Here is a 12875-nt window from a genome sequence, read left to right as displayed (position 1 = left end):
CAGGAAGCAGTGTAAGGTTTGGGCTAAAGTTTAGGCAGACATCAGGAGCAGCACACAGAGGTATAATTCTTAGGCCCTGTGGCCAGAACACTGGAGATAAGGTCACCCTTCTCTTCATCTCTGAGGCTGTCCTCTGAATTCTTGCAAGGTAGAACTTCCATTCCCATTCTGTCCCAGAAGCACACTGGCCAAAGGCTGCTGGGCTTGTTGAACCACTGTTCCACAGGGCAAGGGATGAGTGGAGAGGAAGGTAGGTGGTCACAGACAATTGGTTGGTGTCCTGGGGTCTCCCACCCGTACTGTATGCTTCAGACTTCTCTTCAGCTTTGAGTTAGTTTATGTAAGAACAGAAGTCTGGACTTCCAATTCACTCAGGCTCCGTTCCTATCCACCTCCCCTCCTGAATCCACCAAATACTAATTTAAAGTCACTGATGTGCAATCCCTTGTTTGCCCTTTGTCTTGCAGCCGTCTCCAACCTAGACATCGAGAGTAAGCTGAGTGTATACTACCGTGCACCGTGGCACCAACAGCGAAACATCTTCCTTCCAGCCACTAGGCCACCCTGTGTGGAGGAGCTCCATCGCCATGCCAGACAGAGCATGCAAGCCCTGCGCAGAGGTAACGGACCCATGCCTGGGGCTTTCTGGGACAGCTTTGGAGGTTGTGCAATCTAAGGGTTCTCTGTTTCCTCAGTCCCAACATTTCCTTTGAAAGGCCCCCATTTCTGCCCAAATAAAATATGTAAATAGGGTTTGAGAAATGGTTTAGTGGTTAAGGCACTTGCTTGCAAAGCCAAAGGGTTCAGGTTTGATTCCCCACGGCCCACATAAGCCAGTCACACAAGGGGGTGCATGCTCTGGAGTTTGTTTGCAATGGCTGAAGGCCCTGGTGCAAATTCACATTCCCTCTCTCCCTCTTTCTCTCTCTGCCTCTTTTTTCCCTCTCTCTCTCAAGTAAATAAAAAAAAATCTGTATATGGTATCAGCTAGATGCACACACATGTAGAAGTATAATTCTCAGGTCCTGTGGCCAGAAGATTGAATGTCTGACCACCTTTCAGTTCATCTCTGAGGTGATCCTCTGATTTCACACAAGGCAAGACCCCCATTTCCACACTGACCTCCAAGCAGACTGCCCAGAGCCTTTCAGGGTTGATCCAGCAGGAGTGGAAGGTGGTAGTGGGAGTGATAATGATTAAAGTGTGTTATATACATGTTAGAAAATATCATGATGAAACACATTATTATGTTAATATATATGCCAATAAAACTTTAAATTGTCATTATAGTCTAAATATAATAAGATAAATTTAAAAGAAAATTATATTTTAAAATACTCTTTATTTATTAGAGAGAGAAAGTATGGGCATGCCAAGGTCTCTTGCCACTGAACACAAACTCCAAACACATGTGCCACTTTGTGCATCTGGCTTTATGTGAGTACTGGGAATGGAGCCTAGGCCCAAGAAAATTATTTATAATAATATATTTCACTGTGAAAATGCCCAGTGACAACTACTTTAGGTAATATAATAAAAGCAGTTAAATATTTGTACTTTCCAAAATTTGAAAAAGCAAAATAAATTTGGATTGAGAAAACACAGGAGAAATGGCTTTGCAGTTAAGGCATTTGCCTGTGAAGCCTAAGGACCCAGGTTCGACTCCCCTTTACCCACCTAAGCCCGATGTACATGGTGACTGTTGCAGTCAGCTTTGCATTGTTAGCAGAAATCACCCAACCAAGAGCAGATTGTGGGGGAAAAAAGGTCTATTTTGGCTTATAGATAAAAGGGGAAGCTCCATGATGGCAGGGGAAAATGATGGCATGAGCAGAGGGTGGACCTCACCCCCTGGCCAACATCAGATGGGCAACAAGAACAGGAGAGTGTGCCGAACACTGGCAAGGGGAACCTGGCTATAATACCCATAAGCCTGACCCCAACAATATACTGCCTCCAGGAGGGGTTAATTTCCAAATCTTCATCATCTGGGAACCTAGCATTCAGAACACCTAAGTTTATTGGGGACACCCAAATCAAACCACCACCGTGACACATGCATCTGGAATTCATTTGCAGTGGTTTCAAAGCCCTGGCAGGCCCATTCTCTCTCTACCTCTTTCTCTGTGTCAAAGAAATAAATAAAAATAAAATATTTTAAAAAAAGAAAAGACAGTCAGAAGCCACCCTCTATACAAAAGATAAATGAAGGCGCCTTGAGGAACAGGAAAACCAAGTCATGAAAACTGGTACATTCAGTGCATATTAGACATGGACTAAATAATACTTTGGGTTTTCATTAAAAGTGACTTATGTGCTGGAGGGATGGCTTAGCATTTAAGGCATTTGCTTACAATGCCAAAGGACCCACATCTGATTCCCCAGGACCCACATTAGCCAGATGCACAAGTGGGTGCACGCATCTGGAGTTCGTTTGCAGTGGCTGGAGGCCCTGGCATGCCTATTCTCTCTCTCTCTCTCCTTCTCATTTTCTCTGTCAAATAAATAAATAAATAAAAATAAAATATTTCAAAAGTCACTTATATTTGACTCAGAAATAGGTCTAGGCTTTTTTCCCATAGGAGCTTTGGATAGGATGTTCAATATTGTATGGGACCTGGAACTTCTTTTTTTTTTTTTCATTGTGAATTATAGGATGGCTGCCATTCTTGGCACTACCCAATCATTCCAACAGCTAGAACAAGCCCCTCTAGGGCTCTTCTGTTTCTATGACGAGCCCCTGAGCTGATCCAATGCTCCCACACTACAGGGAGGCACAGAGAGGCTTGGAGAAGTGGGAACATTTACTCAGTGCCACACATAGCAGGTTAGTTTCAGTATTGGGACCTGTGTCCAAGCTTCTGATACCCCCCAGCCCTTTGCTGCCTTGCCATGGAATGTATTTCATGAAAATATGTACTCACTTTTATGATCCTCTCAGTGTTGAGAGCACCCTAAGTAGCCATATAGCTATGGAAACAACCTTTTCTTACACTGACTACTTTGCAGAAGAGTGATGGATAAAGAAACCTGACATTGCCCTCTGGCCCCTGCACCTATGCATATGCAGGGCACAGCACATGCATGTACCCACAACGACCAAAAGAGCAAACACAAAATAACACCATGGGGACTGAAGAGATGGCTCAGTGGGCGAAACGCTTACCACCCAAGCATGATGACCTGAGTTTGGATGCTCAGCACCCACTTAAAAATGCCAGGCATGGTGGCGTGCACCTATAATCCCTATTCTGGGGAGGCAGAAACAGAAGGATCTCCAAGACTCCTTGGCTAGTTAGTCCAACCAAATCAGGGAGATCTGAGTTCAGTGATACACCCTGTCTCAAATAAATAAATAAATAAATAAATAAATAAGGTGGAAGAGCAATTGAGGAAGATGTTCAATGTCAACCTTTGCCCTCCCACTGAATGCATATACATTCACATGCGCCCCACATGTATATGTGGGAATGAAAAGAAAAGAAATGAGCATTCTCTTTTTCCCAGCTCCTCAAATGAGGTACGAGAAGTTGTCTTATCACTTTTTCATGTCTTTTCATTCTTGTTATGGAGACAGATGGCATCCACACATTCAGTGCGTTTGTTTCAAATTCCCTACACTCATTTAAGGAATGGTAGTCTATACGATTATTATAATGCAAATAAAATATGTTGATGTCATTGCCAAGAGAAATTTGTAAACATTGTTTCCACTTTATTCTTTTCACATTTGTATGACCGCTGCCTTTCCCTCTATTGTCATCTTTATTATTTTTTTTTGTCTTTTAAATAAAACTACCAAACTACTACTGTCCCTATATTAGTGGCCTCCTAATTTCTAAGGCAAACATATGAGTTTAAGGGAAGAAGAGTGTTTTTCAGCCTCCACTTCCAGGTTCCAATCCATCATGGCAGGGAAGCCCTGGAGACTGGAGCTCCGGGCAAGTGCTCACACTCAATTCACCTAATCACACACATGCCCAGAGGCTAACTTAATCCAGACTGGTTCCAACAGGTGATTCCAAACCCTACCAAGTTGACAATATAAACTGTCACAATCCTTATAGCAATTGTTTTGAAGTTTTCCTGTGAGCTGTTAGTGACCAGATACGGTTACATTTATTATGGGAGTGAGGATGCTCATTACTCACTTCAGCTTCAATAATTGGGTAAAAATGCAACATTTCTTTATTTTTAGTATAAGCTCCTTCTGGAAACCTTCCTGTCTGCTATTGCTGTTCTTTTGCAGCCTGAATTAGGCACTCTTCCCATCACATCCTATGCATCTCCCAACATGCCACTTATAGCTGTCAGTCATCCTTGATCACTATATGTTACCTGCTTTCCACCATTAGTCTATGAGTAACTTCAGGGCAAGGATGATGCCTTATTAATGTATTTTATTCAAGGCATTTTGCATGAACCTAGCAGTTTGTGGTACTCTTGTTCGTGGAACTGAGCCAAATTCTGCAGAAAACTCATTGAGTGTTGGGGGGGTAAAAGCTAACTGCTGTGGAATATGACTGTTCTCACCAAATACTTTCTTGGATCCCGTCACTAGAGAGCTCCAGTAACATTAGCCCTTTAGACATTATTTTTTAATCCCTTTATTATTAATAATCAGTCCTCCCTGATGAGATTTTCACAGATTCAGCCAGATAATACTGAGCTGCTCATCAGCTACCACATTTCACTACTTTGTCAGTTTTGGACTTAATGGCAGAACTGAAGAACAGTGGATACCAATATTGATTTTCTGTGAACTTCCTCCTGGGGGGTGAGAGGGATGTGGGGTCTCCAGGGGTTTAGATGGAAAACTGTGGAGCCACATTTTTGCCCCCCACAGACTGGTTTGCTTTGTGGTTGGCTCAATAGCAAATCTTGGGTGTAGTAGTTTTAATAGCTCTGCAGAGAGCCATAAACAGGAATTATAGGCATCATAGAATTAAAAACATGCAGCGTAGAATTAAAAGTGGAAAGCGACTTTGAAAGAGCCTTTTCTAAGAAACTGTAATTTAGTAGCGTAATCTCCTGCTGCCATCTGGTGGTCATGAATAGTACCAAGCTCCCTGACAATTGCCTAGCTCCCCACGGGGGACGGAGGGCGGGCTCTCTATTGCCACAGCTGGACTCGCCTGGCTTTCAGCAGAAGGGAGAGGGATAATGAAGCATGGCCAAATGAGGCTGGGAGACTGCAGACTTGTGATCATCTCCGAGCTGAGGCTATAAAGAGGGAGCTAGGGGTTTGAGAAGAAACCTAAAAATCGGCTACCTTTGAAATGGAGTTAATGGTAACCCCCTCAACAAGCAGTACTGAACTCAGGCATTATGCCCAAGCATAGGACTCAAAGAGCAATCAAGTATTATCTGTGCCCTCCAACAGAGGAGGACGGAAAAGTAACCAGGAAAGCTTCAGTACAAATGGAACACCGAGAGGAAAGGTACCCCTGGTGCCATGGAGCATTGGGGAAGTAGCCTCTAAATGGGTTTCAAGTTGGTTAGATACCAATTATTGCTTTTCCTTTTCCTTACCCATTCTTTAATGGTCTGTGCCACTAATAACTTTAAATGACACCATCTTTTATGCTCACAAAATAAGGAGGGAGAGATTTATACATGACTATGAAGAGACAGTTCTATTTTAGATTTCCTTCCCTTTCAAGTTTCTGGCTGAGATCTAAATTTCGTTAGTCTAAGGGAATAAGGCTGAAGATTGGCCTGTATTTACAGGCACTCATGGACCAATACTGTTCCTACTTTTCCACTAGCTAAAAGCATTATTAGGGAATCATTCATTTAGGCTGCTTACTAGCCCGGGGCACACGAAGACATATATTTAAGTTAGTGTGGGAGAGCAGTGGTTGAAAGAGAAATAACGCTGTCTCCCTTCAAACTCCACCCCCTTCCACCTCTTTCTAACCAGTAACACCTGTGGTGTGTTCGGCCTGGCCAATTTAGGACTGTGAAGGTTTCTCCTTGTGCTACTCCGCTAGAAAAGTCCACTGTTTGCTTTTAGAAAAAAAAAAAAGTGAAGGTTATCCAGGAGTTGGGCACTTTAACAAGGAAGGCCTTTGTCTCAGCACTTCTTCCTGATAAACATTGACTTTTGAGGTAGTTTAGCACCAGCCACCATGCGGTTTTGAAGGCTTTTCTCTGGTTGTGAATGGGAGCTGGTATTTTTCAAAAGAATCCTAAGCAGAGGAAGGTGAGGAATGCTGCCACAGTTTTCGAACACAGATGCTAAGTCTGTGATGCTAAAAGAGAGATTACGCAATGAGGCCAACAGATAGCCAACTCATAGATAGAAATCAGAAAGCCCGAGAGAGCTCAGTTTATAGTGTAGTGGGCAGCATACTGAATTAAGCAAAGAAGAATGGGGCCAGCATTACAGAGGCCAGCTAAAATAAGCAACAGGGCCTACAACACAGGCCGGTTAAAGCAAACAACAAGGCCAACAACACAGCTCATTATAAATATAGAACAGGGAATGCGTTCTGATCTTTAAAAAACCTAAACTTTACGAAGGCGTCAATTTGTTCAGTCGCTCCAACAATTATTGCAAATCTACTATCATGGATACTGAAGGTTCTCTGATGAAAAGATTAAAAAAAAGTATAGTCTCTGAACTAGGCCTAGTGGCACAAGACTGTAATTTCAGCTACTCAAGAGGCTAAGACAAGGGGATTGTCAATTCACAATCAGTCTGGGCAACGTAATGAGATCCTATCAGAAAAATTATATACTAAAAGGGTTGGGCAATTAACTGGGCTCCATTTCCAGCACTGTTATATGTTTATATATATTCTCTCTCTCCAAAGGCTAACTGATAGTGGAAAGGGTTGACAGAGAGATGGTATTGTTTAAATCAGTATAAACGGGTATATAGGGACTTGAGAGAAAGAGCATCTGGCAGTACATAGTAAGCTCTGTATCCTGGCACAGGTTAAAAACATGTAGGTAGGGCTGGAGACATGGCTTAATGGTTCAGGTGCTTGCCTGTGGAGACTAAGGACCCATGTTTCACTATCCAGATCCCACCTTAGCCAGATGCACAAAGGTGAGGCAAGCACAAGGTTGCACATGCCTACTAGGTGGCACAAGCATTTGGAGTTCAATTTCAGTGGCTCAAGCCTTAGAGCACCAATTCTCTCTCTCTTTCTCTCTCTCTCTCTCTTTCTCTCTTTAAAATAATAAATAAATAAATGGGTTAATAGTGCCTTATAACTTGTCAAATATTCTAAATGCTATCATTGTTCAAAGCATTAAAAGTGAACAAAATATTACCATAACCAAGTGCTAAAAAACCCAAGAAATCTTGCTGTGATGGCTGAGTTATATTTGGTCCTTATAGTGCCCATAGTTAAGCAATATCAAGTTAAAGACATTGGAGCCAAGTCTATGCTACCATTTACTGCACAGTGGTTCATTCTCCCTGAATCTGTTTGGGCATCTACAGAGGAGGCACATCATTAATGCCCACTCTGTGGGGAATTAAGAGGGTGCACTTAAGAGCTTTAGCAAAGCATCTCCAGCTCATAATAAGTACTTGATAAAAACTGGAAATTCTGAGTGTTCTTATACATATCATGAACAATACTGATTTTGAACAATGGAAGGACAGATTAAAAAATTCACTATACCACTTTGTACCTTGATCATGACAGGGAGTCTAGATACTTTAGACTCTGGAGATAAATATAAACTATTTTTTGGCAGATGAGCGGATTTTAGTATAGGAAAGGCTGTTTTTGAGGTTCACAGAGACAGAAGCAAGATTGTGCTCTTGATGCCTCAGTGATATTTGTTTGCATATTTACTAATTGATTTTTGTCATGCTAGATAACAAACTCAGGACCTTATCTCAGTGATTCTTATTATGAAGTCTGTAATACTTGAACCAACACATAGGTATTTCTTAGTTTTTTCCAGTGATAGCTCTTCCCTTAACTAAGAAAAAAATGTTGTCAATGGGGAGGCCATACTTTTCGAGGAGCCTAGGATTTCAAAGCTCTCTGAGTTTTTTGTTTTGTTTTTTTTTTTTTGTTTTTTTTGGTTTTTTTGTGGGTAACAGGATATACATGGTATCATGGTCACCTACATTTGTGGGGAAAAATAGAAGATACACAAAATCCCCAATGTATAGCATTTTTTCAACTTATATGATATATGACATTGCTACTATGGACTACTGCCAGGTCTCAAGGTTGAGAAACTAGCCTCCCAAATCCTGACTCCATAGCAGTCCCTTCTGGGAGCTGGCGTGATCTGGCTCCAATCTCCAGTGTGGTGAGGTCTAATATGTCTGCATATACTTGCCACTCTAGCACTCATGGGAGCAAGCTTTCCAGCATTGTTTTCAACCCCCCACACACATATTGTTTTGGAAAAAGACACATTGAACTCAGTAAGCGAGGGCTCAGGAGATTGCTCAGTGGTTAAAGGAGCTTACTTGAACTTAGTAAGTGAGCCATTTGGAGACCAACACAGAGAACAATCAACTCCTACCAAATCAGATATCCAGAGACCCAGAGGCCCCCAACACCTCATCACAGAAGCAGACCCAAAATGAACCCAACATGGCCCAGGGAAATTTTGCGGAAGAGGGGGTAGAAAGAATGTCAGAGCCACATGTTGGGTCATGATATGCAGAGACATTTCTCCTACCCATAACTGTGAGCTAACTCCACAATGCATGACCCATATGCCTCAACAAGGAGGGGCCAGGGAGAGGGGGTAGGACATGGACGAGCCTAACAATGGTACCAACTTGACTGTATTCCCTGAGTACAAAACTAATTAATAAAAAAAAATGAGGCAAAAAAAATCAAGATGGACTCACAGAAACGGTTGTATCTCCCCCTGTTAATAGTAAATGAAGGCTCATTTAGGAACCACTTAGAAAACCTGGTTTGATATATAAATTAGCTGCATTAAATAAAAGTGCACCTATGTTTTTTTTGTCTTTTTGAAGCCTTTTGCTAACACTCTGATGGGGGAAAGAGAAATTTAAAATGCTGGGCATTTCATTATTATTGTCTTTTCTGCCCCCCTCAGAACACCGGAGCCGGAGCGATCGCCGAGAGCAGAGAGCTGCTGCCCCCCTTTCCATAGCTGCCCCGCCACTGCCAGCTTACCCTCCAGCGCACAGCCAGAGGAGGCGCGAGGCAAAAGACCGCCACTTCCTAACGGTAGGCACAAGGGCCACTGGCAAGCCCTGGGGTTGCTTTCCTTGAGAGTCAGGTTCCTTCCCTCCCGGTAAGGGAAGCTGGGTTGGCTGAGAGAGCAAGTCATGGGCAGTGGGAGCAAATGAATTTTCCCAAGTTCATTCTTTTTTCTCGAGTAGGGATATAGATACTTTTAATTAACTGTTTGCATAATATAGTAAAGCAATAATAATCAAAGACCCACAAATCAGAAAAGAATTTTTTACTTCAAATGCCAGTTCTGTTTACATGTTAAAGGATTTAGGCTGGAAGTTATTTACTTCCTTTGCTCTCAATTTCCTCATCTGTATTAATACTGTATTATGTACAGGGCTTGAGGATTAAATGAGATAAGGCATGTGCAGAGCTTAGCTCTGGAACTGACACAGAGCAGGACTTCCATAAATATTAACCACAACTGCCACCCCTATTGTTACTACCCAAGCGTTAGCGTGATTGACTCCATGGGACGAGCTAGAAAAGATGTGACCCAAAGGATTAGCACTAGAAAAGGAAATCATTGCACGGTTTCCCATTCTAAGTAGGAGGCTAGTTCCCCCGGAGTAACTTATCACTTCCTCAGTGGCATCGTCAACACTGGAGACTTCAGCCTTGTCTGGGTGGATGTGGCTGTACCTCAGTCTAAGTGCCCAAGTGTGCCCCACAGATGATGAAGTTATCCCAGCCTGAGAACACCTGCAAACACGCCACTCCTTCTGGGGCCTCAGGGGGGACAAGTGAACATCTGTGCCTCTGTGTACTTGCATCATTTAAGTCAGTAACTGTGGTTTGGGGACAAAACTAGTCCCAATTGCCTGCAGGCATACCTGCAGTCCTCTCTTATTGTGGTCTGAGACCAAAAACTAAAGAAGTTGCAGCAGTATAAGTATGAGGCGAGGTTTAGGTTTAAAATTGTGTATGCGACTCTAAACCCTGAACCCATATAGCTCATGTCCTATGCAAAAGGGTGAAAATGATTTGGGTCCCATGATGCCAAACATCCAGATGGAAATGGGCTCTACCATTCCATGATGGATTACATCCAGATGAGACCTTGGGTGACATCAGATTATCTGTAGATATTTTTCTTGTTGGCAGCTGAATGGCACTATGACCTTCAGTAATCACTGAGTATGCACTGGGTGCCATGCTGCAAGTTGCCATGCTGCTGGGTAGAGAATGGAAGGTCTATGGTTCTCTTCTTCTTCACATAGAGCAGTTACATGCATTGGTGATTTGTCATAATGACCCCTATGTGACAGAAGTTCTTAGTCCAAAAAAAAAAAAAAAGAAGTTCTTAGTCAAATCATCTTGCTGAAGCATTTGCTTTTAATGAGGCATTTTCTACATAAAATGCTAAAAATACTTTTCCCATTCATTATAATATGTTTTGTAACTCATTAAGTTGGTTTTCTTGGGAAGGGGGTGAGAGAGAAGAATTTTGAGTGTTTACATAAATGACACAAAAATATAATCTTTTCTTACAAACTGCATACTTTTAAATAATGTCTGAATACCAAAATAAGACTCTAAGAAAAGGCTTAAATACTGTGCAACAATGAGGTTGCTTCATTATCCTTTCAGATATCAGTCATAGAATACCCTACATTATACTTCTGGAAGTTTCAGAAATTTTTCTCATCTCAAATGATAATACTTAACATTTCCAAATAACTTGGTGTGCATGGTGGTGGTGGTGGGGTGTTTCATTTGTTCAATTGCCAGGACATTAGATTTCATGAGAAGATTTTCCATTCAAGTTTTATCCCTCATACCTAAATAGAACATGGTTTTGTGCATTCAGCTCAGATGACTGTAGACTGCTTAAGGAGTAGGAACAGGAAGTTTGTAGGTAAATTCCTGGATAGAGAACTGTTCAATGTTGAATAGAGAGCTGTGATTAGGCAATAACAGTCTTTTTGTTGTTGTTGTTCATTTTTTATTTATTTATTTATTTGAGAGCGACAGACAGAGAGAGAAAGACAGATGGAGGGAGAGAGAGAGAATGGGCGCGCCAGGGCTTCCAGCCTCTGCAAACGAACTCCAGATGCGTGCACCCCCTTGTGCATCTGGCTAACGTGGGACCTGGGGAACTGAGCCTCGAACCAGGGTCCTTAGGCTTCACAGGCAAGCGCCTAACCGCTAAGCCATCTCTCCAGCCCAGTAACAGTCTTTTCATCTACGAGACTTAGTTAAGCCATTTTTCTTCCTTTAAAAAGCATTCATAGTAAGATTGTCATATAGGTTTCCACAAATTTGCAGGCTGTTGCACTGTATTCTATTCAATACTGGAATAGCCTATAAAACCAAACTGACTGGATTTGTATACTACCACTTCTAGCTGTACAATCCCACACAGTGAATCTGTGCCTCGGGGATAAGAGAAGACAGTATCTCATAGGTTTGCTACAAAAGATTGAATATTTAAAAACATGTAAAAAGTAACTAATGTATAATAAAGACTCCACAAATATTAGACACCATGATGATGGTTTGTCATTCAAGTCCTTGAGATATCTGTGAAACAATGATATGACCATAGGTTTAAATCTCAGCTATACAATTTTTTTTGTCATATGATTTAGAAAAAGGCGTCTCTAAATCCCTTCCTTCCTTCCTTCTTTCTTTCCTTCCTTTCTTCCTCACCTCTTCTCCTCTTTCCCTCCCTCCTCCTTTAAAAATCTGTTTCTTTATCTGTCAGATAAATATAGTAATTTCAACCTTTTAAGATCATTAGGAATATTTTATGTGATATTATATAAGATTAAATTAGGCTGGAGAGATGGCTTAGCGGTTAGGCGCTTGCCTGTGAAGCCTCAGGACCCCGGTTTGAGGCTCAATTCCCCAGGACCCACGTTAGCTGGATGCACAAGGGGGCTCACACATCTGGAATTTGTCTGCAGTGGCTGGAAGCCCTGGCGCACCCACTCTTTCTCTCTTCCTCTCTCTCTCTCTCTGCCTCTTTCTCTGTCTGTCACTCTCAAATAAATAAATAAAAATAAACCAAAAAAATTTAAAAAAATAAAATCCAAAAAGAAATTTGAGTTAGTTTCTAAAAAAAGATTAAATCATGTGTGTAAAAGTGCCCAGTACAGTGTTTAAAACACCCAAGTATCTGAAACCTATATTCATAATTATTTATTAAAAAACTACTAACATCAAATGAAAAGTCTGTAATAATATATGTTCTCATAACTTTAGAGGAAGTATACATCATTACACCCTTTCCAGAGGACAAAACTGTAAATATTCAAACCCTTTGACCAAGTAATTCTATATCTAGGAACTTACTATAGGGCAATAATCAGTATCTGTGGAAAAATTATTCAGTAAAATGCTCATCAAAGTACCTTTTCAAGGGGAAAATATAATTACACATATTCTGTATCCAAAAGTATGGGCTTAATTTAATGGACCTTGATCTTGATATAGCTTATGTTCTATGTTATAGGATGCAATGCAATATCAAAACTAGTAGTATAAAAGAATAGTTAATGATATGAAAAAATGTATGTATCATTATTAACAATTTTTCAACAGCTTATGAATTTCATATAGTATGATCACGATACATACCTGTGAGTTAATAATCTATGGATAAAAGGCTGAAAAGCTATATATCTATAGCTACCTGACTATATATTTTTTTTAATTTTTTTGTTTATTTTTATT

At 41.2% G+C, this 12875-nt stretch overlaps 1 protein-coding gene across 3 annotated transcripts in view; it reads left to right on the top strand.

Moving 5' to 3' along the window:
• Nhs (NHS actin remodeling regulator) overlaps positions 1 to 12875 on the top strand; it is a 398091-nt gene that overhangs the window by 333735 nt on the left and 51481 nt on the right. For all 3 annotated transcript variants that reach the window (XM_045140532.1, XM_045140531.1, XM_045140533.1), the window contains exons 2-3: positions 468 to 620; positions 9055 to 9188. In XM_045140532.1, the coding sequence (XP_044996467.1) occupies positions 468 to 620; positions 9055 to 9188 (287 nt within the window). The remainder of the gene's footprint in view (positions 1 to 467; positions 621 to 9054; positions 9189 to 12875) is intronic.

This window comes from Jaculus jaculus, chromosome X (genome assembly GCF_020740685.1).
Source record: "Jaculus jaculus isolate mJacJac1 chromosome X, mJacJac1.mat.Y.cur, whole genome shotgun sequence".
Taxonomy (NCBI): Eukaryota; Metazoa; Chordata; class Mammalia; order Rodentia; family Dipodidae; genus Jaculus; species Jaculus jaculus.
Note: the sequence above shows the minus strand (reverse complement) of the source record. Positions and strands in the feature narration are given on the sequence as shown.